General features: G+C 36.8%; 5 protein-coding genes across 9 annotated transcripts in view; 2 read left to right on the top strand and 3 right to left on the bottom strand.

Annotated features, from left to right (window-relative positions):
• Nucleotides 1-2,037: 2,037 nt before the first annotated feature.
• Nucleotides 2,038-3,803, bottom strand: LOC106170912 (uncharacterized). The gene is made up of 2 exons (XM_013550961.2): nt 3,550-3,803; nt 2,038-3,189 (listed from the first exon to the last, which is right to left on the bottom strand). Exons 1-2 carry the CDS (start codon nt 3,602-3,604, stop codon nt 2,333-2,335), a joined length of 912 nt encoding a protein of 303 aa, XP_013406415.2. The 5' UTR covers nt 3,605-3,803; the 3' UTR covers nt 2,038-2,332.
• Nucleotides 3,804-7,317: 3,514 nt separating this feature from the next.
• On the top strand, nt 7,318-9,436 carry LOC106154204 (complement C1q-like protein 4). Its single transcript, XM_013528477.2, has 2 exons — nt 7,318-7,523; nt 8,700-9,436. The coding sequence occupies exons 1-2, from the start codon at nt 7,457-7,459 to the stop codon at nt 9,143-9,145; spliced, it is 513 nt and encodes a 170-aa protein (XP_013383931.2). The 5' UTR covers nt 7,318-7,456; the 3' UTR covers nt 9,146-9,436.
• Nucleotides 9,437-10,708: 1,272 nt separating this feature from the next.
• LOC106154210 (uncharacterized) lies at nt 10,709-16,323 on the bottom strand. Of its 2 annotated transcripts, none has more exons than XM_013528482.3 (4): nt 15,980-16,323; nt 13,586-13,747; nt 13,159-13,253; nt 10,709-12,622 (listed from the first exon to the last, which is right to left on the bottom strand). In XM_013528482.3, exons 2-4 carry the CDS (start codon nt 13,715-13,717, stop codon nt 11,701-11,703), a joined length of 1,149 nt encoding a protein of 382 aa, XP_013383936.2. In that variant the 5' UTR covers nt 13,718-13,747; nt 15,980-16,323; the 3' UTR covers nt 10,709-11,700. The 2 variants fall into 2 exon arrangements, with proteins under 2 accessions (XP_013383936.2, XP_086872104.1); XM_087015978.1 differs by lacking the exon at nt 15,980-16,323 and adding an exon at nt 14,581-15,399.
• Nucleotides 16,324-16,337: 14 nt separating this feature from the next.
• Nucleotides 16,338-21,035, top strand: part of LOC106170904 (uncharacterized) — a 57,054-nt gene continuing 52,356 nt past the window's right edge. For all 4 annotated transcript variants that reach the window (XM_087015976.1, XM_087015975.1, XM_087015974.1 and 1 more), the window contains exon 1: nt 16,338-16,416. The gene's annotated coding sequence lies outside the window, so the exon portion shown is untranslated. The remainder of the gene's footprint in view (nt 16,417-21,035) is intronic.
• LOC147761219 (uncharacterized) lies at nt 18,395-20,397 on the bottom strand. The gene is made up of 2 exons (XM_087015225.1): nt 18,697-20,397; nt 18,395-18,406 (listed from the first exon to the last, which is right to left on the bottom strand). Exons 1-2 carry the CDS (start codon nt 20,395-20,397, stop codon nt 18,395-18,397), a joined length of 1,713 nt encoding a protein of 570 aa, XP_086871351.1.

Below are 21,035 nucleotides of genomic sequence, written 5' to 3'. Positions count from 1 at the left end.
TGACCAATACAATATAAGTGATCTGTCATTGAGTATAATAGACCGGTTTAAAAAGCAAAGCATTCTTAATAGCTTATGCCAAATCCTTCTTGTTATCAACCAGACGATGCTGAGTTAAGAACAGAAAATTGTCGGAGTTTTTCTCAAAATTTATCGAATTGTTCAAGCAATTTGTTTTGATGGGTTTACGTGATGGGTGGCGACGGATACGGACTTACATTTTCTCCGTCACTCAAGGGGAGAATCTTCTTATTGGCATGTCATTAATTCAAACACTATAAAAGCTTGCTACGCATAATAAGTAAGAACGCTAAGGGAACGGTTATCAAGTAGTGACAATTACCTGGAATTCAACTTAGACGCCGATTTCCAAGAAAATACCTTATCCTGCATTGTACTATACATATCTTCACCACCGTTCTCCTCCCGTCGTAATTTATATCTAGAAATATCTCGGTACAAAATCCCGAGAAACTATGTGCTGTAATTGAATGAAACATTTAGATAAATACCATTATTGTCAGGAAGAACGGCATTATGAAAATGTGTGACTAAAATGTTTTCGCCCATGTGCACCATATTACCCTCTACCATGGCCGCATATTAATTATATGCATTATTTCACCAACGCGAATGTACCATGAATTAACCATAGACATATCTGTGAATATCTAGTGAAAAATCTATAGGCCTGGTAGAGGGTAAAAAAGACAGAACCCCAATGCCACCTGGTCAAACGACAATCAGACTCTTAAATTATGGAAGAAAATGCGTTTGGTTTGGAAACGGTTGAAACGGTAAGGATAAAGAGAAGACAAACAAACACAAATAACAATAAAAGTAGGGGTCGGCTGACAATAACCTACAAAATTCATATCAAAACTGTATCACGAGGCACGAAGAAACAAAACTAAAATTACCCATACGAAAATCAGAGAGCTTATGGCAAATGCATTTACTGCTGTAAATAAACAAACACACCCATTTCCCCTCATATTGAGGGGCAAACATTCACCAAAAAGCATTTCCAAAGCTCTTTGTAAGCTCCAAACTGGGTTAAGCAGCTTACTATATTATACCAGATGACCTACATTATATGAGGAACACTCTGTAAAGAGCGTTACATCGTCGTCTACTCCTGCATTGAGTTGGGAACCATCAGTGTCCCTGGACTCAAAACCGGAACTAAGTGGTTATCAGTTATGTTGCCAGATTTCAATTGTACTGCTGCATTGCTCGAATAAGAGTTCACATACATCCGGAGAAGGCCTATGACAGAGTATGGTAAGCACGTGTTGCTTCCAAGAGTGACTAGGGGCAGTGCGAGCATCTGTGTTTAGATCGAAATTCTAATTGGTGGTGCTCATCAACCGAAACCCGAACCACGCCAAATGCAGGATTATTCTGGAAACCATTTGTCTCCCACTTGTTAGAGGTCACCTCAAGAGCAATTATATATACTGTATATCACACTCCTTTACCAAAAAAAGTGTCACCCCTATCGCAATGAGTAAGTGATACAGAAAATCATGTCATGAAGTAATGTTCTTTATTCAAACATCTGTCATTCTTTATTGTTTGTATCAGGCACATCAAGCAAAATCGCAGCACGGCCAGTGTTAGCCTGGCTCAATACGGCATTTCTTGCTCAGGGAAACCACTACTTATCCGTATTTAGAAAAACACGTCAGAAGATAAAGCGATTGCTTGATATCAAATGAAGCTATTTATCAAACATCAGCATTTGTTTCATCTCTCTCATCTCTTTTTACTTCTCAAATGTGAGTGTTAAAGGTATTACAATTTTGTTCGCACGCAAGGAATACAAGTAAAATTTCCTTCGAATTTATCTTTGAAAACGTTAATGGCAAATCATGCTGAATCAACATTTTTTTAATTGCTAGTGACCCTTTCAATTGCAATTAATGTTGTATTAAGAGTTGTCTAAGTTAATTTTCAGATCAAATATGAATGCGAAACATGCCTTTATTTGTAGAGGAAAAATCTTCCCATAAATTATTCGCCAAAACATGGAGGAAAAAACATAAAAAAACCCTGCTCGTCTGAATATGTTTATTTTATTTGAATCTGTCTGAATAGCTTTAGGTTTATCTGAATGGTTCTGAATATCGTAAGTTTCAGGGTTATCAATGTATCTGAATGTCTTTAGGCTTATTTCAATCACTCCTTAGCAAGACCGGTATGAATAATAGAGTATGTAAGAATTATAAGGATATTTCAGTTTGAATGAAAGGGAACGCAGAGAATCCGTACACAAAATGCAAACTGATTCTGAGAGTGAAATGTTCCAAAATACCATAGCTGGGATTATCTACTTTTTACCCCCGGGGATTCGAGTTGGACGTGCTTCGCTGCGGGTCTCGAGAAGAGTGAGAGCTTTGAACGTGAACTTATCCTGGAACTGATCAAAAGTGTAGACCCATTGCCAGATGCACACGGTGCCGCCTTCCTCTTCAATCATGATTCTTCTCTCTATGGTAGTTTCTGTGTGCCATTGTTGCTGGTAAGTGGATGAGAACGAACCGCTGTACTTGGCGCTGGCTGAAATGATTTTGTAGGCAGCAGAAAATGATACTTCCCACGCATGCGTCGTGGTCGTGGAAGAGGATGTGCTGGTGCCAACTTTCACCGAATACTTGAGCTCACCTTTGTGCACGTTCAACCAACAAGTGATTTTCTCCCAGAATCCGGAAACGTTGGGGGTTGGCATGATCTTAACCTTCGCATTATGGTTATTTTTCTGCACAAAGTCGAACCTATTGTTTATATTTTTATCTTTGTGTATAATCAGGTCCGACTGCCATCTTGGTATATCGCGGTTGAAGGGATACGGATGGACGTAACTTCCACCAGCATGTTTGATGTAGCCGTTCTCGTCATCGATTGTGAACAGAGCTGAAGAATAGCAAGTAAAATGCGGGAAAATCGCAGTGTCATCATCTGGCTGAGCTGAACGTCCCCAGGGACCCAGGCAATGCCCCTTCGTTCCAACCACTTTAAGATAACCGTAGTGCCCTAAGACTTGCTGCCATACTAGTTCGTTGGCATTTTTGCAGTTGTCTACTCGGAATTTCTCATAGTGATGACCCCCGCTCCACCAATCTACATAGTCATAGCACAACCTACTGGACCAATGCCTTACGATGAATGGCGGACTAGTGTAAGCATCTGAAACAAAAATAAAATGTTTTACATTAACCAGTTGTCTAGACAGCTGTTAATCAATCGCTCAAGTATTGAAAATGACTTGTGAAGCAGCTATTCAATCAAATATGACAAATCAAAATTCTTTTAGAGCAATAAAGATTGTGGGTGGTGTCTTTTCTGTGTTTATCTTTTCACAAAAAAGCACTTGTGACAAGACATGGAGAAAAGTGCAAAAATAAGTTTGTACTAATCTCGACAAGCCGACTTCAAACCTAAAACACACCTAAACTATTACAGCTCGTGACTAGCGTTGAGAAATCCCGAGCGTGACATCCTTGGTTATTCAATGCCAGAACTACATGTATATATGTCTCGACTCACCTACTGCAGCCAGCAGCAACAGGGACAGTAGCATCAAAGTAAGGAAAAGGCGCATCTTCTTGCAGCGACTTGAGTCGGTCGTGGTTAATTGTTCATCAGCAGAAACAACAGTTACAGGTAAACAAAACGAGCAAAGAACGTGTAATTATAGGGATTCGCGTCGTTAAGCTCTATGTGATTTTACCATATATGGCAATGTTAAGGTCGATGGCACGACTCGATGTATTTGTTGACATCAGCAAGTGTCGTGTAGGGGGATTTTTGGTCTAGACCCTCACAATGCAGATAACACGCCTTTTATATCATACAAAATGGTCAATCTTTTAAACCTTAGCTCAGTAAAAAAAAACATAAGATAAAATTTTACAAACATGGTTAATAAAATAAAGATTAAAATCGAAACTAACGAGCACCAAAGAAATACCAGTAGCCACAAATACACAGCCACAGATACGATTCGCAGCTGCATGTACTTGACTCTCAGCCAGCGCTATGCGTTAACGATTGGGCTTCAGCATCTTTGGTCTTGATGCTGATTGCCAGATCTTTTGAAAAAAAAAAATACTTCCTTAATGCAACTTGCTCTTCCACGCAGCATGTGTAGAGCACCTATTGCTTTAGTGTACAGCTTTGCTTGTCTCCGACTAACAGACCTGTTGCCGGCTGAAAAAACGTTGCCATTACAGCTATATTTTAAATATATGCATGTAATGTATATCAACAGGGGTAGGTGGTGGAAGCTGTACACGTATTTATTAGCTCCGCCATGGAGGGTGTTTTCACCTCCGTTTGTCTGTTTGTCGCCAGCAAATAAAATGGCTTTTGATAAAATTTTCAAAATGTCAGAAATGAACTAACTTAAAAGTGGTTAGATTTTAGTGATGATCCATTGATAAATTAATAATGTAGTTATGATAGATAATCATATGTAGTGGCGGGGGTCTACGGTCTCTGAGTGCCTTTTTTTAGTTTATATCTTATACTCTGGTGTCCGGCGAATCTGTCAGCTACAGTACATGCGGCTGCCATGTATGTACAGTATCGGAGTAGAGCTTCCAAAAATACCAGAATTCCACTATTAACTTTTTAACGTTGACTTTATTATTTGACTTCAAATTAAACCTCTGGACGACAAGCATGTTTCACAGGTCTCTGACTGCGTTTGCAGCACTGCCGAGTCCGACCACGCACCGTCTTCAACCAAAAACCGAGAAAAGAAGAGGTGTGCAAGGTTTCAAGCGACGAGAAAAAGAAGAATTTTTGGCGTTAATTATCTGTTTATCATTTTAATTGAATGAACAGTCGTAAATAATTACTTGTGATATAGTGCGTTGTTAAGAAAAAGCGCATAATATATCAGATTTACTTTGCAACTTACGTTATTTCTTGAACTGGCAAAAACATATTAATTGTCCCAGACATTAGCTTTATTTCACCTCAGACAGGTGAGATAAGTTATGAAATAAAGCTATGTCTGGGGCATTCACTCCGATTTCGTCTAGGCTTAACTTCTAGGAAATACAATGAAACAGATTTCAGGAAATGTGAAATGTGAGGTCGTTTACAATTATGTCTTTGAGATCATATCTGTTTGAGTGGGATTACTGATCTAAAATCTCTAACAGTGCCCAACTGTCTTAGGTGTCCTTGTGCTGTTATGCAAAAACTTCAAAGTGCACAAAGTTAAATGAGCCTATGCAAACTTATATGTTTAACACCCTTTAAAAGAAATGGGAGGTAGACTGTGTGAGAGACGGAAGTTGCAAGAGAAAGAGGGTGTAAGGGGGTCGGTTCCTTGAATTTTATGGTGTGTCTTATAAGAAAAGTCAAGCTACATTATCAAAACACGAGCAACATTTATGAAAGTTTCCCTCCAGTTGAGATGAGCGAGAGAGGAGGGCGGAGGGGGGGGGGGTGAATGAGAGCAGAGGTCGGGGGTTGAGAGAGACAGAGACAGAGGTAGAGTTATACCCCGTGTTCACAGAGCGGGTTTTGAGAGAATGAGAGTTGGGGGGGGGGGGGTAAAGTGAGAGAAAGGGATTGAGGAAATCATGTCTAAAAAAGTCTAAAAATATTGACTTCCCAGTACGCCATCAAGGAGTAGAGACCTCATCAGGTCAGAGTGCATATATATATAATATGTGAAAAAGGGTGTCCAGTCCCAATGGAAAAGCTCTAAATTAAAACGATCTGTATAAAACTGTTATGGATGGCCTCTTGCAAATCACTCTAAGATTTCTTCTTCCTGGGTCTTAATTTAAGCCAGGATCTGAACTGGTAAAACTTTTTAAAACTTTTAAAAACATTACAAAACTTCTACGGCCACGCTCACTATCAGCACTCTATCTACTTTGTCCAACTATTTGCTGTTAAGCGTTTTCGTCAAGGTACACGTCTGAAAGACCGATAATTCGAGAAAGTTCTCAGCACAACATGGTATGAATATATGGATCATTTCGGTCCCCCTGCCCGCTGAATTCTCAATAAAATGGCAAGCTTCAATAATTAGGTTGTTTGGGGGCTCGCACTGGGGAGGAATGACGAGCGCGAAAGGAAAAGCAGCGGTCGCGCATAGTGCGAAGTAATGAAAACGAAATATTTAATGAGGTTCGTACATATGTTAATATTAATTTTAGTAAGATAACTTTCTTGGGTATTGCTGTCATTTATGAATATCATTTTAAATTGTTTCTTTTGCTCTTGAAAGGACTTGTATAACATTGAACAAATGAATCTATCCCCCCCCCCCATTTTTATATTTTCAATGTAATGTACATGTATTCTCTTAAATCGCACTGCTATACTTATTACTAAAAATCCTTATAATCACAAGATAAACGCTAGACTTTTATGCAGCTAAAATTCAATTTTCCTGAGAATTTTAATACTATTTCTTTTATCGTCAAGTACGTGTAGGCCATATGTAAAACCGCTGTCACAATTAAGATCCACAAGCTGATTTTCTATTATTTATAGATTATAATATTCATACCGCTTTTTTGTATAAATGGGGGGGGGGGGGTATAAATTGCTGAAAGGGAAAAATGACTAATTTGCTTATCTTAGGACATCTCAATTTTACGAAAAGCCGGTAGTTTTTTATTAATGTATAGAAAAGAGAGGTTAATCCTAAGAGTTCTGATTTGATTTTAAACCGATTCACTTCAGTGTAGATTTCTGACCTCATCCATTTAGTTTTTACTATTTGTATTGTAAACTTCGATGCGATCAAATGTTAGAAGCATTGTATTTACGTTGGACAAAACAATAAATACAGTATACCAAACAATACATTACCAATTGTTAATTGACAAGGACATACATATTAATTGTCCCAAACCTCAGTATGATTCTATAACCTAACTCATTTCAATCAGATAAGGTTGATGCACTTAGATTTCGCCTAGACTCGACTTCTCGGAAATGTGATTAAACAGATTTCAGGATATGTGAAATATTAGGACATTTGCAATCACGATGTTGAGATTATATCTCCCAAAACGTTCTAAATTTCTTAAAGTCGAAGCGACTTAATATAAATCTTTTACTTATTTTTGTTCTGCTAAGAACTTTATTCAGTTAGTGCAACAAAAAATGAGATTAAGGCCCATTCAACCATAAATTGTTTAATCCTCTCCATGAATTATGATGTGAGAATTTAAAGTAATATATTCCTCCTGCACATGCACGTACAACCCCTACGTTTTTGCCTCGTGCAAATTATGTATGATAACACGTGTTGTTCCATGAATAAAAGGGGGCGTTCAACCACGTATTTTTTACTTATTACTGATACAGTGTGTGTGCTCGTTTGTGTTTTTTTGGGGTAGTCCGCTGCGATCTTCACACCTATTTTGCAAGAAGACTTTGGACAACATCAAGCTAATTTGCCAGTTTGCTGTACACCATGACGAGTTACTCTGTTGGTTTTATATTGACCATCGTCACGATGTTCACAAGAGCTGATTCTCAAGGTACATGTACCTTACCTCAGTTTTTTTAATAAATAGAAAATCAGTTTTGTGCCAGTTAGAAACATCCTGAAATGCTGAAAAAATAGTGTTCGAGTGAATTTAGAAACATTATTTTCAGTCCTGGCATGTGTTTGAAATGAGACACTGTTCAGATAACGGAATTTTGTCCTGGTAGGCCCCCTACCAGTGGGTAAATACGTATGGTGGGGTGTTTGTTTTATAAGACATGTCATTTTCATAAATTTGCCTGCACGGTTGACAAGGATTACTAACAGAGAGAGTAATAATACACGTGATCAAAATTTTTCCACTGATTTAGGCATGCTATGAGCGGAGCTTGTATCTTTACAGATGATATAAAACTGGGGTTCTGGACTGAATTTATCTGGAAATTTTACCTCTCTCCCCTTGGCAGCAAGCAACATCCTGAAATGCTTCAAATAAGAAAAAGTTAAGGTTTTTTACCCTAAAATATAATACTTCATCACCTAATTTTAGTTATTTCTTTACTTTTTATGTATATATAACCATCACCTGCGTCTGTGGTCGCCGTCGTGCACTTTCCGTCCTGCACTTTTCGCCAATTTAAGGAAAGCCGTGTGACCTATTATCCTCAAAATTACTGGAAACTTAAGTACAGGTCATGTTCGAATAGCGTAATTCATTCGATTATTGTGATTGAAATTGTTTTATTATAATTTGGGGGGGGGGTGCATTTTTTGTGAAATTTTCATTTTTAAAACAAGTTCAGGTCAAGTTCGAATAGCAGCTTTATTCGATTATTGTGATTGATATTGTTTTATTATAATTTGAGGGGGGGGGTGCATTTTGTTGTGAAATTTTCATTTTTAAAACAAGTTGAAACTACCCTTTGAGAAAAAACAGTCAATAAAATAACAGTTAATATGTGTTCGCAGTGGTTTGTACACGTATGTGTTGTTGTGAGGATCTGGGTCACGAGTATTTTGAAGTCTGTGATATAAGGTTTTTGTCTCTCTGAAATTTATTAACCATTTCAACTCTGTTATTTTTATATATTGTTGACATTAAGAAAGTTGTTTTGCACATGTTATTCAGCAACGTCTTTTTATTTTGACAGAAGAGTCCTTGTTAAAACAAACATTGGCGTTGGCAAATGCATCAAAATCATTATTATCTCTTTTTTCCTTTTGCTAGATTTGGTGTCATGCACTTGTGCCACATCTAACAAACTGGTGGCGTTCTCGGCGGGGAGATCCCATGATCTAGATCTGAGCGGAAAGGGGGAAGCTGTGGTCGTGTACGACACCGTCTTCATGAACGACGGCAACGGTTACAACAAAGACACCGGCAAATTCACCTCTCCGAGTTCAGGGGTCTACGTCTTCCATTACCACAGCCTCAGCATCAACAGCAAGGCCGTGTTTGTCCGATTGTACCTTAATGGCCAGATAAAGAACACGGGATACGGTGGAACGTCTAAAGGGCATTCCACCGGTAGTAATACTATCGCTTTGCGGCTCTTCAAAGGGGACGAGGTGTGGATCGGTTTGGTTGGAGGTCACGCCCTTCATAACCACCCCGGGGAGTTTCACAGCACTTTCACAGGTTACCTACTTTATCCCAGCAGATGCAGCCAGTGACAGCCTGGCATATGAGAGGAGCCGTGGACCTTCCTCCACAGTGTTCTTTCACTGCAATATGTTACGTTATATACACGATTCTGCGCTAAAATTCTGTTGCGTTTTTAAATCTTATTCTGTTTTATTTTAATTTTCATCATCGGGTAAAACTGTTCTGTTTCTAGTTTAAAAACTATTAATTAGTTAAATAACGTCAGGTTAAACTAGACTACGTGTTCATTTGCTTGAAAATTTTGGAATATGAAAATGTATTTTTCTGGATAATAAAACCCGATACATTTATTCAGTTCATTTAAAGAAGTTCTTCAAATGCATTTTTTCCATTTTTCTTAATTTTAATTTATTAAAGCAAAATACTTTTTAAAATGGATATTTTCAATACTTAAAAATGTTTAAATCCCAAAATGCAACTAGTCAAGAGCCGCGTAGAGCTATTAATACATTAAACCAAACCATCCCACGGAAAAGAAATAATAAAAAAATCTTTTAATCTACTGGGTAATGTATTTGATACTAATTTGAAAAATACACGTCTGTTTTTGCATGATTTTACAGCATAACAAAGTACAAATAATTTCTTGCATGAAATACCAAAACAATCCAAAATCTGCACTGAGACTTTAAAAAAGTTCAAATTGTGGACAAATCATAAATACACAAACACAGACCAGTGTATCACTTAAGCTGTGTATCACATTCAAGTATCTTAAATTAACTGATACCAATGGAGTGCAAGTTCTCAGAAAATAAGTCTGAGCATAATTATAAAAACTGTGAACCCTTAACATCACTAACATACAAAATGTGAATTTGTAACACACATACATATACACATATTGCATAATTGCCCTGAAATTATACCTTTCGGTTTTGATGCATATATTCAAGCCTGGGACAAGGCAGCAGAAACCATGCATAGAATCTTTTAAGTTCCTCTCCTGTGACTATTTTTTGCCCTTGATGGCACGACAAAGTAAGTAAAATGTTTTACCCCCTCTTCAAATGTAAAATTGCATTCCCAGATAATCAACAGTGTTTTGAAATTTGGTTATAGAGCATCTTCCCAGTCAAAAATGATCACTATGGGCAGCAACCACCGGTCTCATAGCACTGCATGAACATTTCTAAAAATCTTTTTATATAGAATTCTACTTGACTGTTTTACATATATTTCATTCAGACAGAACTTAATATTGAAAGGGCAAAAAACATTCACTGGAGGTTGTCAATCCCTACTCTTTGCATCTACCTTATTTCAATCATTTTACCCACATTATTCAAAGGTTCAATCTTTTAAAAATAAAGAGGAAAAGAAAAGCAAATTTAATTTTCTTCATATGGTCAAAGGCATGATACACATCCACATCCACACCCACACGGACTAACCCCAAATTACAAATTCACTCCCATTACTTAATAACTCTATATCAGTTAATTAACTTGCCAATAGCAGTTGGCTGTGGGCAAACCCCCAAAATCATACGTATAAAAACATTTGATTAACTTTAAGTTATGCATATTAATTTTTCTTACTGTCATCCTTTTTTTTTCTTATGAAGAAACCAGAGCTAACATAACCCCTTCTTCTCTTACCACTATGTAGGGGTACATTTCACCAAAAGAAATCCATAATCTCATATGACATTTTAGCAAGTCCACTTCTATTTACATCACCATTCTAGCATCTTTTTGCGGTCTCAATACAATAAAAAAAGCACCATTCTGAAATTTGCCTTTACAAAATAATCTTCTGTCTTCATTAAATAAAATTATAAGTTGATATTAAAGTTTAAGTACTTACAAGTCTGATAAATTGCGCTATAATTTACCTGCTCTATCCAAAGACCTCAATAGCACTTAATCTTCTTACTTAGTGCAATGTAATTTGCAACAAATTCATTCCGTTTACATAAATCACTTTTCAGAAACCCAAGCTTATTAGATCTTATTTCATGAATGATTTTGTTAATGTTTTACTAACACTCATCTTTTTTTCAGTTCAAACCTCTTGGTTGCTATGATTTCCATCATATAATCATAATAATTATTATTATCAAAATTGCACTACCGGACAGCTGCAAAGACCTTTAAAGGGTGGGAGGTGTGGGGGGGGGGGGGGGCAGTGAATTTGAACAGACCTCCATTTTGGACAAAAATGAAATTTGATCTAGCTTCTATACGTCATTTTTCAAGTTGGGTGACCAATGGGTAAAAGAGTTCACTACCGGGGTATTTTGCAAAAAAAAAAAAAAATTATGGTTACAGGTCTGATTTCACCTCTCCACACTTTCAGTTAAAGTTTTCTTGGAACCTTCTGCTGAGCTGGAAACTTGCTGATAACAGTTAGCCAGTATATGACTTATCACCTCCAAAAAAGGTGAAAGAACCCGTTTCATTTTCTGTGAATCACCTTGAGAGAGAGAGAGAGAGAGAGAGAGAGAGAGAGAGAGAGTAATCTGAAGAAAAAAATATTCCCTGTATCTTTTGTCCAAAAAAATAAAAAAATAAATAAATAAATAAATAAATAAATAAATTAGGCATCAGCATATCTCAACTTATGATCCCCTAAACAGAGCAAAATTAAAACCTAAACTTTTCAGAGTCTGAAAGTGTGATGGCTCCAGCAGCTGAATAACCTCTTGTGGCAAAGTCCAAGATGAGACGGTTTTTTCCTCATTTATAAAGAACACCATTCCTTTTGTCGTCTCTTCCGTGCTACGATGAATGGTCCATCCACCAGGAAACAAAGAGTCCTTGATGTAAATACCACAGTCACACTTTTGGTGCTCGTCGGAAAATTTTAGTTTTTCGAGCAGATCCTGAAATCGGTTTATATCGGTGTCATAGGCTCTGCTGTAGATATAAGTCTGTGACTGACTTTCTAGATACTTGGGTTCCTCCGGGGGTAATGGCGGTGGTGCTGGGGGTCGATCGTCAATACTTCCTCTACGATAGTTAGTCGATTTGCTAACAGTCTCTCTCGTGTTGCTTTGATGCTCATCCATACTACCTCGCCTGTACCAGGTTGGTTTGGTCTCCGCTTCATTACGTCGGCTATTTTCCAAGTATCCCACCTTGACACTTTTACTTTTCCCTCCTGCCCTACCTTTAGTGGTAGCAATGGTGGCAGAATGTGGGGGTGATTCACCTATTGGATATGCTGAGTCTGAAAAGTACCTCCCCTTTGGTCCATTTGTCATTGCTGACCTTGGAAAACTCTTGGAGTAATTCAGAGGCGATCGGCCAGAAGGAGGGTAAGACTCGGAGAACGGATCTGTTGAAGGCGGTGTTGCTGTACTGTAAGCAGTGATGATGGGATGAAGCAGTCGCACGTTTGCGATGTTCTCCAAGTTTGGGACGTCCTCTTTGGCATAATTTTGAACCAAGTCGTTGATGGTTTTAAAGTACTTGTCTTGCAGGAAGTACTGGGAGTCGTTTTCGTTGATGGTGAAGTGTTTTATGGAACCATCTTCATGTCTGAAAATCATCAAAATATTTCACTTTAATTCACTATCTAAAAAGGTCTACCTAATACTATTAAACAGAGCAATGCTTATGTGTAATAAATACTCAATGATTTACATGTCATTTAAAGTTTTTCAAAGAACACTATAAAGTTTTCAAGAGCACATTGACTTTCAAAATCACCCACATAAACCATTAATAACGATGATGAGAGACTTAAAGAAAACTGATGAAGACTTAAAAACTAAAAAAAAAACTTATCTGAAGAGAGAACTTGAGTAAGGTACTTTCACTTAATAAAAAAGACTAACTTTACACTGATCGTTATGGGAAAAGTTTTAAAAAATTCTTTTAGGGACATCCCATGCCAAAAATTGCTATTAAATCTTTATTATCATTCTTTATTAGTTTAAAATTTATATAAAATTAAAAAAAAAAACTCTCATCAAAAGTCATTATTTCTTTTTGAAAATTCATTCTATGCATCATGTGTTTCACAATGTATATTTTCCTAACAGAAATAAAGAGCACAGAAAAATTTAACTCACACAACAGAGACGACAAGTGCCCCTTCATTCCTTGAACTGTTCCTGAGAAGAAAGCTGCCTGGGATATGGATATAGTCAAAGAGAACCTCTTTAACCTATAAAAAGAAATGTCAGCTTAATTATAAAAAACTAAGCTTGCAATTAAACAGACATCAAACTGAAATATAAGTCACTCAGCAAATCAGTGGTAATTAAAAACAAAAATACTTTCTTGAAATTGTCACCAATGCACAGTTAAAATAAATGCAAAAAAAAAGTGTATGTATGTTCCCAATGTCATTTTCTAAAACAACAAATGTAGTGTTTACTTTTTGTTGGAAACTTGACATATTTAGTTAATATAAAACATAAATCACAAAAATTTTCAGTTTAAAAATTTCTTTGGCCACAAAAATTGAGTCTTTTGCATATGTACTATCAGACCTACTTCTTCTAAACCCTTAATGTCTGGGTAATAATATTGGATCATCTGGAGCTCGGACTTGCGCCGTATGACCTTCGGTTTTGGCGGAAGTCTCGGCGGAGGCACTGGAAGGTTAGCATCATTGCTGGCTGCCATCACTGATTTGGCCTCCTCTCATTTCAACATCTAAAATCAGAAGGGGCAAGATATCATTCAGACTATTGTATCCAAAGTTTAAAATTTTTTTACCTTACCTTATGGAGAGAAGGTGTGCATTCAATTTATGAAGGTGGTTTTTTTGCTGTTCATGCCGCAACTTAATGGAATGGTGTTTTTTCTATATTAGACCCAAAAGTGATTATTAAGTTTTATAGTCTCTTTTCATGGTGAATGTCTTTCCACTTCCTTTTTGTAGTTTAGTGGACTAAACTTAATTTAAAAGTAAGATTGTATAATTTTAAGTATTGAATTGTAAATAAAATTAGTGCAAACTAAGATCTAATAAACGGGTATATTAGATCTAAGGTGCAAATATATGTAGGTGCAAACAACTGTAAAGTGGAATGTATACAAAGGAATGTGCTTCACAAGAAATAAACAGCATCATAATAACTATAATCATAATCATGATAAAAAATTCAATAATATTTTTAATTAATATCTTTGTTGGTACAGTGTACTGTACTACTGTAGTAATATTTCTTGTTTGTCATTACTACTATACAGATATAAAAGGGAATTGTTTAGCTTTGAGTAAAATTCAAAGATAAGACCAGTTAAATGGCTTGTGTCCTTTTGATCACCATCACACAAACAGAACTGATATCTTATCAGGAGAGCTTGGGATCCGATATAGTACAGTTTATGTATGTAATTCACTCCTCCTATCGAAAAATGGTCAGAATTCCACTGCATTTATATAGGTAAAAAGATCACTTGTTTGAAAGGCAATATGCATTCCTACACTAAACAAAAACCTTTCAGTAATGCATTAGATGAATTATAGGTCATACTCATACCTGTATGCTTTGAGTGGTTCTACCATGCAATTATCCTAAAAGTAATTTTACTTCCTTTCTCAAGTTCCCCTTCAAGCTGTCTTCCTAGTTAAGTTAAATATGAGATAAATCCATCCCATCTGGGATTTTCCCTCCAAATTGAGATTTTCCTCAAAAAAAATTTAAAAAGCAATTTTCTCCCACTTTAATGAATTATACAACTTCTAATTTAGAACTCTAGTTCTAAATGATTGACCAGTCATGCACTAAAACCACCATTTCAGCAGGAAAGCTACTTTTTTAGGGGTTTTACCATCTTGTAGGTCTGAATAGTAAAAGTTAAGTAGCTCTGCAGGATATGTAACCAGTAAAGGGGATATTTGCCCTCAGGACATTTTCAATTTCAGGAAGCATACCTTTAATTAACTGACCTTGTTGAGCATAGAGACTCCATTCATATGACTCTCTTATATAACAGTCAGGCTATCAAGGTGTCAGTCTCTTAAAACATACCAGTACCTTATCAAGATATGATGTTTTAAAGCCCTGTATGCTATCATATTCTCTACCTCCCATAGCTAAAATCATTATTCACAGACCCAGCAAGTTTTACTAATAAATAATTATTTATCTCTTAACACTTGAGTTTTTCTGTTTTTAGATGAACTATTATTCCAAATAATAAATTTGTCCTTTCTGTACAGTTAAAATTTCACATCAAAAAATCATTTTGGGAACATCACTGAATAACCATATTTTGCAAAACCAACCTTTTTTGCGGCAAATCTAATAATCATTTTGCAATGGTTAGTCAACATTTTGAAAAACACTAATCATGCACTCATCCACATGCAATCAGCTTATCATGATACATTTACATAAGCACACAACCTTTTTAGTTTTTAATTTATAATCAGAGAAAACTGAAATAAAATATTATTTTCATATTCAGTAAAGCCATTTAACTGACCACCCATAAACAATGCAACTGAGACTAATTTTACTACTAATACTAATACTAAAAATCAACTTTTACTTGCATTTCATAGGTAATAAATAATGAATTGAAACCAGTAAGATCTAGACACCTGGTGCCCTTTCTGATTATTTATACAGATGTTCAAACATTCCCCAGTATGAAAATAAATTAATCAGGCCTGACAGCTACTTTTACAAGTATACCTAGGTATACTTCCTTCTATTAACTTCAGTCTCTCTATATTAATTATTCTTTCGAAATAGTACATATAAAAAAACTTTGTCAAGGACACGCTCTTTCTTCAAAGCAAAACTTCCTTTAAAGTGGTGGTACACGTATTAGATCATTGTACAAATGCAAATATTAAGTTTAACAGATTATCCAGTAGTGCCACAGCACCGTCTAATTGTATGTAGCGTAACCAATCAGTACATTACATACCAACTGCGGTCTAGATCCCGGCGTCCTGCTGGTGAAGACAAAGAAGCAGAGCAGCAACAGAAACTGAGTTATGTGTTCGGGGTGCAGGAAGTCGATGAGTTGTGGTCTAACCCGGAAGTAAGAAATTTTGCACAAACATAATTACCACGTTAGGTGAAAAATAAGTCTTGTTTCTCACTATTAGAACTTATCAATCCGTCCAAGCATAAGTAAAATCCTAATGCAGACCATACTTTTTACCCACGTAGTTTCATTGATAAGGCCACAGTTTTTGTACTGTGCAAATATTTTTGGTCAGCGCACCTGTCTGGGTCACGTAGCCATTTTGTTGATCATGTGACCCAATTTCCTGGACGACCAGGTCAAACCGAGGCTGTGTACATGCAAAAGCATGGCGGAGTGTTTTGACTGTACTTACACCGGTGGTGACAATATAGGTAGGTAATGTATGTATGTGTGATTTTCTGCGAGTTTCCTGGGTATTTTTTAGGAACTTCAAAGCTGTGTATGAACTACTGAAGGGCTAAAGTACAAAGATTCTGATAAAATTTCGAAAATTTAGTTACTTAAATTACAAATGTATGACAGTGCGTTCAGGTTACAGGTTACATGTACAGGCTACAGTGAGTGACGCTAAGTGTGGAACTGTTATTTAAACTGCCTGAGTTTTTTAATTACACTTTACATTGCTGGGAGTGAAATGTAGTTAAAACTGTGTGAAATATTGGAACAGGCAATATGTGATACGCTAACAGTCATGATTTATATTGATGACCAATAAATTAGTGAATGAAATGTATTTAAAGATCGATTACAAATACTGCTAATATGCAACTTGGCAAGGGTAATTAGCTTTTGACTAATTAGGCGTTATTGATTTAGCTTATAGTCGCCTTAACTTTCTCATCAGTTTCGTGAATGAAAGCATGCAGGTTAGAGTGATCAAGTAAGTAAGATTTTGAAATTTGGAAGAACAATTATACAGTTATACAATTTTATTTTTGCTCTGAGACCCCCCCCCCCTTGAAAAAAAAAGGGAAATTTTTTTGTGAATATTGCAGAATTTCCATTGGTGACATTTGAAATTTGGACTTTTTACTTTTTTTTTTTTTGCTTTTGGTAACTGTTTTCAAATGAATTCATACTACTTTTTCACTCACTTGCATGACCATACAATCTCAGGTACAAATACTGTGTATTTTGTGTCCAAGTACATTGTACACGCACATAATAACACTACATGTACCTGTACCTTAGGAGCTTGGGTGAACAGTTTAGGTGGCTTTATTTAGGACACTCTTTTACTGATATAATTTATAAACTGTGCCTCAGATTTTCCTAATTGAATCTGAACACTCATCTTAAGATAAGATAAGATAAGATAAGAGTTTATTTAGCCAATTATAAAAATCGGAAATCATTTTCCATTGGAGCAATATACAGAGTAAAATAATAAAATAATACAATAAATAAATAAATTAAGAATTTAGCTTTGAGATCAAATTAAAATACGTCACTGCACTTGGATAAAAGCTGTTTAAAAAGCGTTTACTGCCTTTAAAAGTTAAAAGTCTACTGTTGCTTGGTAAAAAAGTAAAAAGAGAGGATGCAGGATGGAAAGCGTCTTTCATGGTGTTGACAATTCTTTTCTCCATCCTGTCCTTAATAATATCATCCAGCTTGGGGAGATCTTGCCCGATAATCCTGCTTGCAGTTTTTACAACGTTTGCTAATTTCTTCCTTTCCTCCCCAGCTGTTCCGCTATACCATATTATAATTCCGTACGCTAGAATGCTTTCAATTACACACCTATAAAAATTGACTAAAATAGGCACACTATCAGTAAAAGTTCTCAATGATCTTAAAAAATACAGTCTTTGCCGTGCCTTCTTTACACTCTTTACGGTGTTATCTTTCCAATTCAATTTACTGTTAAGGTGTATACCAAGTAGTTTAAATTCCTCTACCCTACTAACTTCATCATTACCAATGGTGAGTGGTACCTTTACATTCTGATTCCTTCTAAAATCCACTATCATTTCTTTGGTTTTAGCTACGTTCAAGATAAGATCATTACTCTCGCACCAGCTTAACAACGACTCAACAGATTCTCTATATGTACTCTCGTCATTATCAGTGACTAGCCCCACCAGCGTAGTATCGTCCGCAAATTTCACGAGAAAAGTCCCATCGCTTACACTAGTGCAATCGTAAGTAAAAAGGGAGTAAAGACAAGGTGAAAGGACGCATCCCTGTGGTGCACCGGTATTTAAGACTGTTATTTTTGAGCTAAATGAGCCGACTTTAACAGATTGTCTTCTATCTAAAAGAAAGTCTAAAATCCAGTCACAAATAAAAACAGGTAGCTTAAGCTGGTTTAAAAGTTTCAAATATAGTTTTTTTGGCACAATTGTGTTAAAAGCTGAACTGTAGTCAATAAATAAAATCCTTGCATAAGAGTTTTTGTTATCTAAGTGTTGTAGTACAGTGTGTAGGCACAGATTAACTGCATCTTCAACATTTCTGTTAGATCGATAAGCGAATTGCAGTGGGTCCAAGGTTTTTGGCACAATTTCTTTAATAAAATTTAAAACTAATTTTTCTAAAATTTTCATGGGCACCGGAGTCAGAGCCACGGGTCTAAGATCGTTTAAGCTGGTAACTCGGTTGGATTTTGGTACCGGGATGATAGACGCCGTCTTCCAGAGCAATGGTACTTTGCGGATTTGTAGAGACCAGTTGTAGATGACAGTAAAGACGTACGCAAGTTGGTCAGCACAGAGTTTGAGAACACGAGGTGAAATTCCATCTGGCCCAGACGCCTTACGAACATTGAGGCGCATAAATTGCCGTTTTACTTGCCAGGGGTGAATGGTGAGCGGAACTGCTTCAGTATTGTCAGCTTGGGAAGTCGGAGGTAAAACCGTTGTAGAAGAACTATTGTCTTTGTCAAAGCGTGCATAAAAGTCATTCAGTTTGTCCGGTAGTGACGCGTCTCCTTTGTCAGCAGAGTGTTTTGAGCCGTTGTAGTTAGTAATTAAGGAGATATTTGACCACAGTTCCCTAGAGTTCTTAGTGTTAAAGCTTTCCTCTATTTTGCTTTTCATGCATTTCTTAGCTTCTTTGATCGCCTTCTTCAGTTGGAGTTTAGCTCTGCGATAGGTCTCTGGGTCATTCTGTTTTTCGCAGAATGCCTGGTCTTTCTTCTTTATTAGTTGGCGTACGTTCTTATTCATCCATCTCTTGTCATTAGGATATCCGGTCACTGTCTTAGTTGGTATACAAATCTCCTCGCAGAAACGTATGTACTCCGTCACAGTCAAGGTGTAATCCTCTATGTTGTTGTCACATTTCAACACAGACCAATCCGTACACTCAAAACAGCCCTGCAATTTATCTATAGCTGATTGTGAGTAGATGCTAACGTTATGAGATTCGGGTTTCCCTCTTTTCAATTCTTGTTTATATGCTGGAATCAAGAGAATTGTGCAGTGGTCTGAATTCCCCAGAGGCGATCTCCTCATCGCTTTATACGCTCCTTTGACTGGGCAGTAGCAGTTATCGAGAGTATTTTTGCCTCTGGTCGGAAAAGTGACATACGATCGGTAATTTGGCAGAACGGTTTTCAAATTGGTCTTGTTGAAGTCGCCGAGAACAGTGGATAAGCAATTAGGGTGCGAGTTTTCGTAGGAGTTAATGACAGATGACAAAGTGGCCATTGCTTTCTTCGCGTCCGCCCTGGGGTGAGTGTATACTCCGGTCAGCATAACACAAGAGAATTCCCTTGGCAAATAAAATGGTCTGCATTTGATGGTTAGGTACTCTATGTCCGGGGAACATCGGTTAAAAACTACACTGGCATCGGTGCACCATCGATCGTTTACAAGAAAACATACTCCTCCTCCTTGATTTTTCCCGGTTATGTCTCTATCCCGATCTGCTCTAAACATAGTAAAACCTGCTGGTTCTAAGCTAGCGTTGGTGTGATCATCATTCAGCCAAGTTTCCGTAAAACAAAACACATTACAGTCAGTATAGTCTCTAAAGTTAGCAATGCGATACTTCAGTTCTTCAACCTTGTTGAATAAACGCTGCACATTAGCCAAGATGATACTAGGTACTGCTAATCGCTGGTTTCTTTTCCTGGATCTCACCAGATGACCTCCTCTTTTACCCCTTTTCCTTCTTGTCTTAGTGTCATGACTGCTGTCATTCGGAGTGGAAACAATGCGCTGTATGGAAGGCTCTGTGTTTAGTCCCGTTACAGTGGATTTTGAGGCACGATTGGCATTCCGTATAGCTAGGAGATCCTCTCTTGAGTAAAACACAGGTGCAGTGGACAAACACAGTGTTAAAAACAGATAAAATACTAAAATAATGCTTGCTCTCAAAGGAGTGTCGCCATAGGTCGGCGCCATCTTGGTAGTGCTCATCTTAGTCTTGTTTATTGTTCATCTTCCCTAGCAAATGAACTGATCCGTTTGCCTGCATGGTTGACAGTTACTGATCACCTTGACAACTTGCCTAGTTGGTGATGTAACTGATTAACTATTGAGAAGTGACTTGTTTATGAGATAATGTGCTTTGTGAGGTGATCTTTAAAGTTAAAAAAAATACTAATTTGATTCCCTGTTATTTGTTTTAATATATATTTACTTGTAAATTAACTCGAATTTGTACAAATTAATGGAATTTGTGTTATTTTCATATCCTAGGAAGTGTATTATGAACAAAGTCAGAGGATGAAAGTTTTACATCTTTTAGTAGATTCCATTATTTTTTATTGTGGAAATTAGGGCTAGGATAAGTGTTTAATTTTGTGTAAGGTGTTCAAATTGGATGTGGAAATTTGGGCTAGGATAAGTGTTTAATTTTGTGTAAGGTGTTCAAATTGGATGTGGAAATTTGGGCTAGGATAAGTGTTTAATTTTGTGTAAGGTGTTCAAATTGGATGTGGAAATTTGGACTAGGATAAGTGTTTAATTTTGTGTAAGGTGTTCAAATTGGATGTGGAAATTTGGGCTAGGATAAGTGTTTAATTTTGTGTAAGGTGTTC

This window comes from Lingula anatina, chromosome 6 (assembly GCF_051362555.1).
Source record: "Lingula anatina isolate TDL-2025a chromosome 6, LinAna3.0, whole genome shotgun sequence".
NCBI lineage: Eukaryota > Metazoa > Brachiopoda > Lingulata > Lingulida > Lingulidae > Lingula > Lingula anatina.
The sequence above is the reverse complement of the archived record's forward strand: the minus strand, read 5'-3'. Positions and strand labels throughout refer to the sequence as shown.

Bases quoted from the DNA above. Each gene is read 5' to 3' on its own strand.
- LOC106154210 (XM_013528482.3), bottom strand. From the start codon at position 13,717: ATGGCAGCCAGCAATGATGCTAACCTTCCAGTGCCTCCGCCGAGACTT. The intron at 13,254-13,585 runs GTAGGTCTGATA...TTCTTTTTATAG, and splicing joins ACATTAAGGGTTTAGAAGAA to GTTAAAGAGGTTCTCTTTGA. The intron at 12,623-13,158 runs GTGAGTTAAATT...GATGATTTTCAG, and splicing joins GCACTTGTCGTCTCTGTTGT to ACATGAAGATGGTTCCATAA.
- LOC147761219 (XM_087015225.1), bottom strand. From the start codon at position 20,397: ATGGCGCCGACCTATGGCGACACTCCTTTGAGAGCAAGCATTATTTTA.
- LOC106170912 (XM_013550961.2), bottom strand. From the start codon at position 3,604: ATGCGCCTTTTCCTTACTTTGATGCTACTGTCCCTGTTGCTGCTGGCT. The intron at 3,190-3,549 runs GTGAGTCGAGAC...TTTTTGTTTCAG, and splicing joins GTTGCTGCTGGCTGCAGTAG to ATGCTTACACTAGTCCGCCA.
- LOC106154204 (XM_013528477.2), top strand. From the start codon at position 7,457: ATGACGAGTTACTCTGTTGGTTTTATATTGACCATCGTCACGATGTTC. The intron at 7,524-8,699 runs GTACATGTACCT...TCCTTTTGCTAG, and splicing joins CACAAGAGCTGATTCTCAAG to ATTTGGTGTCATGCACTTGT.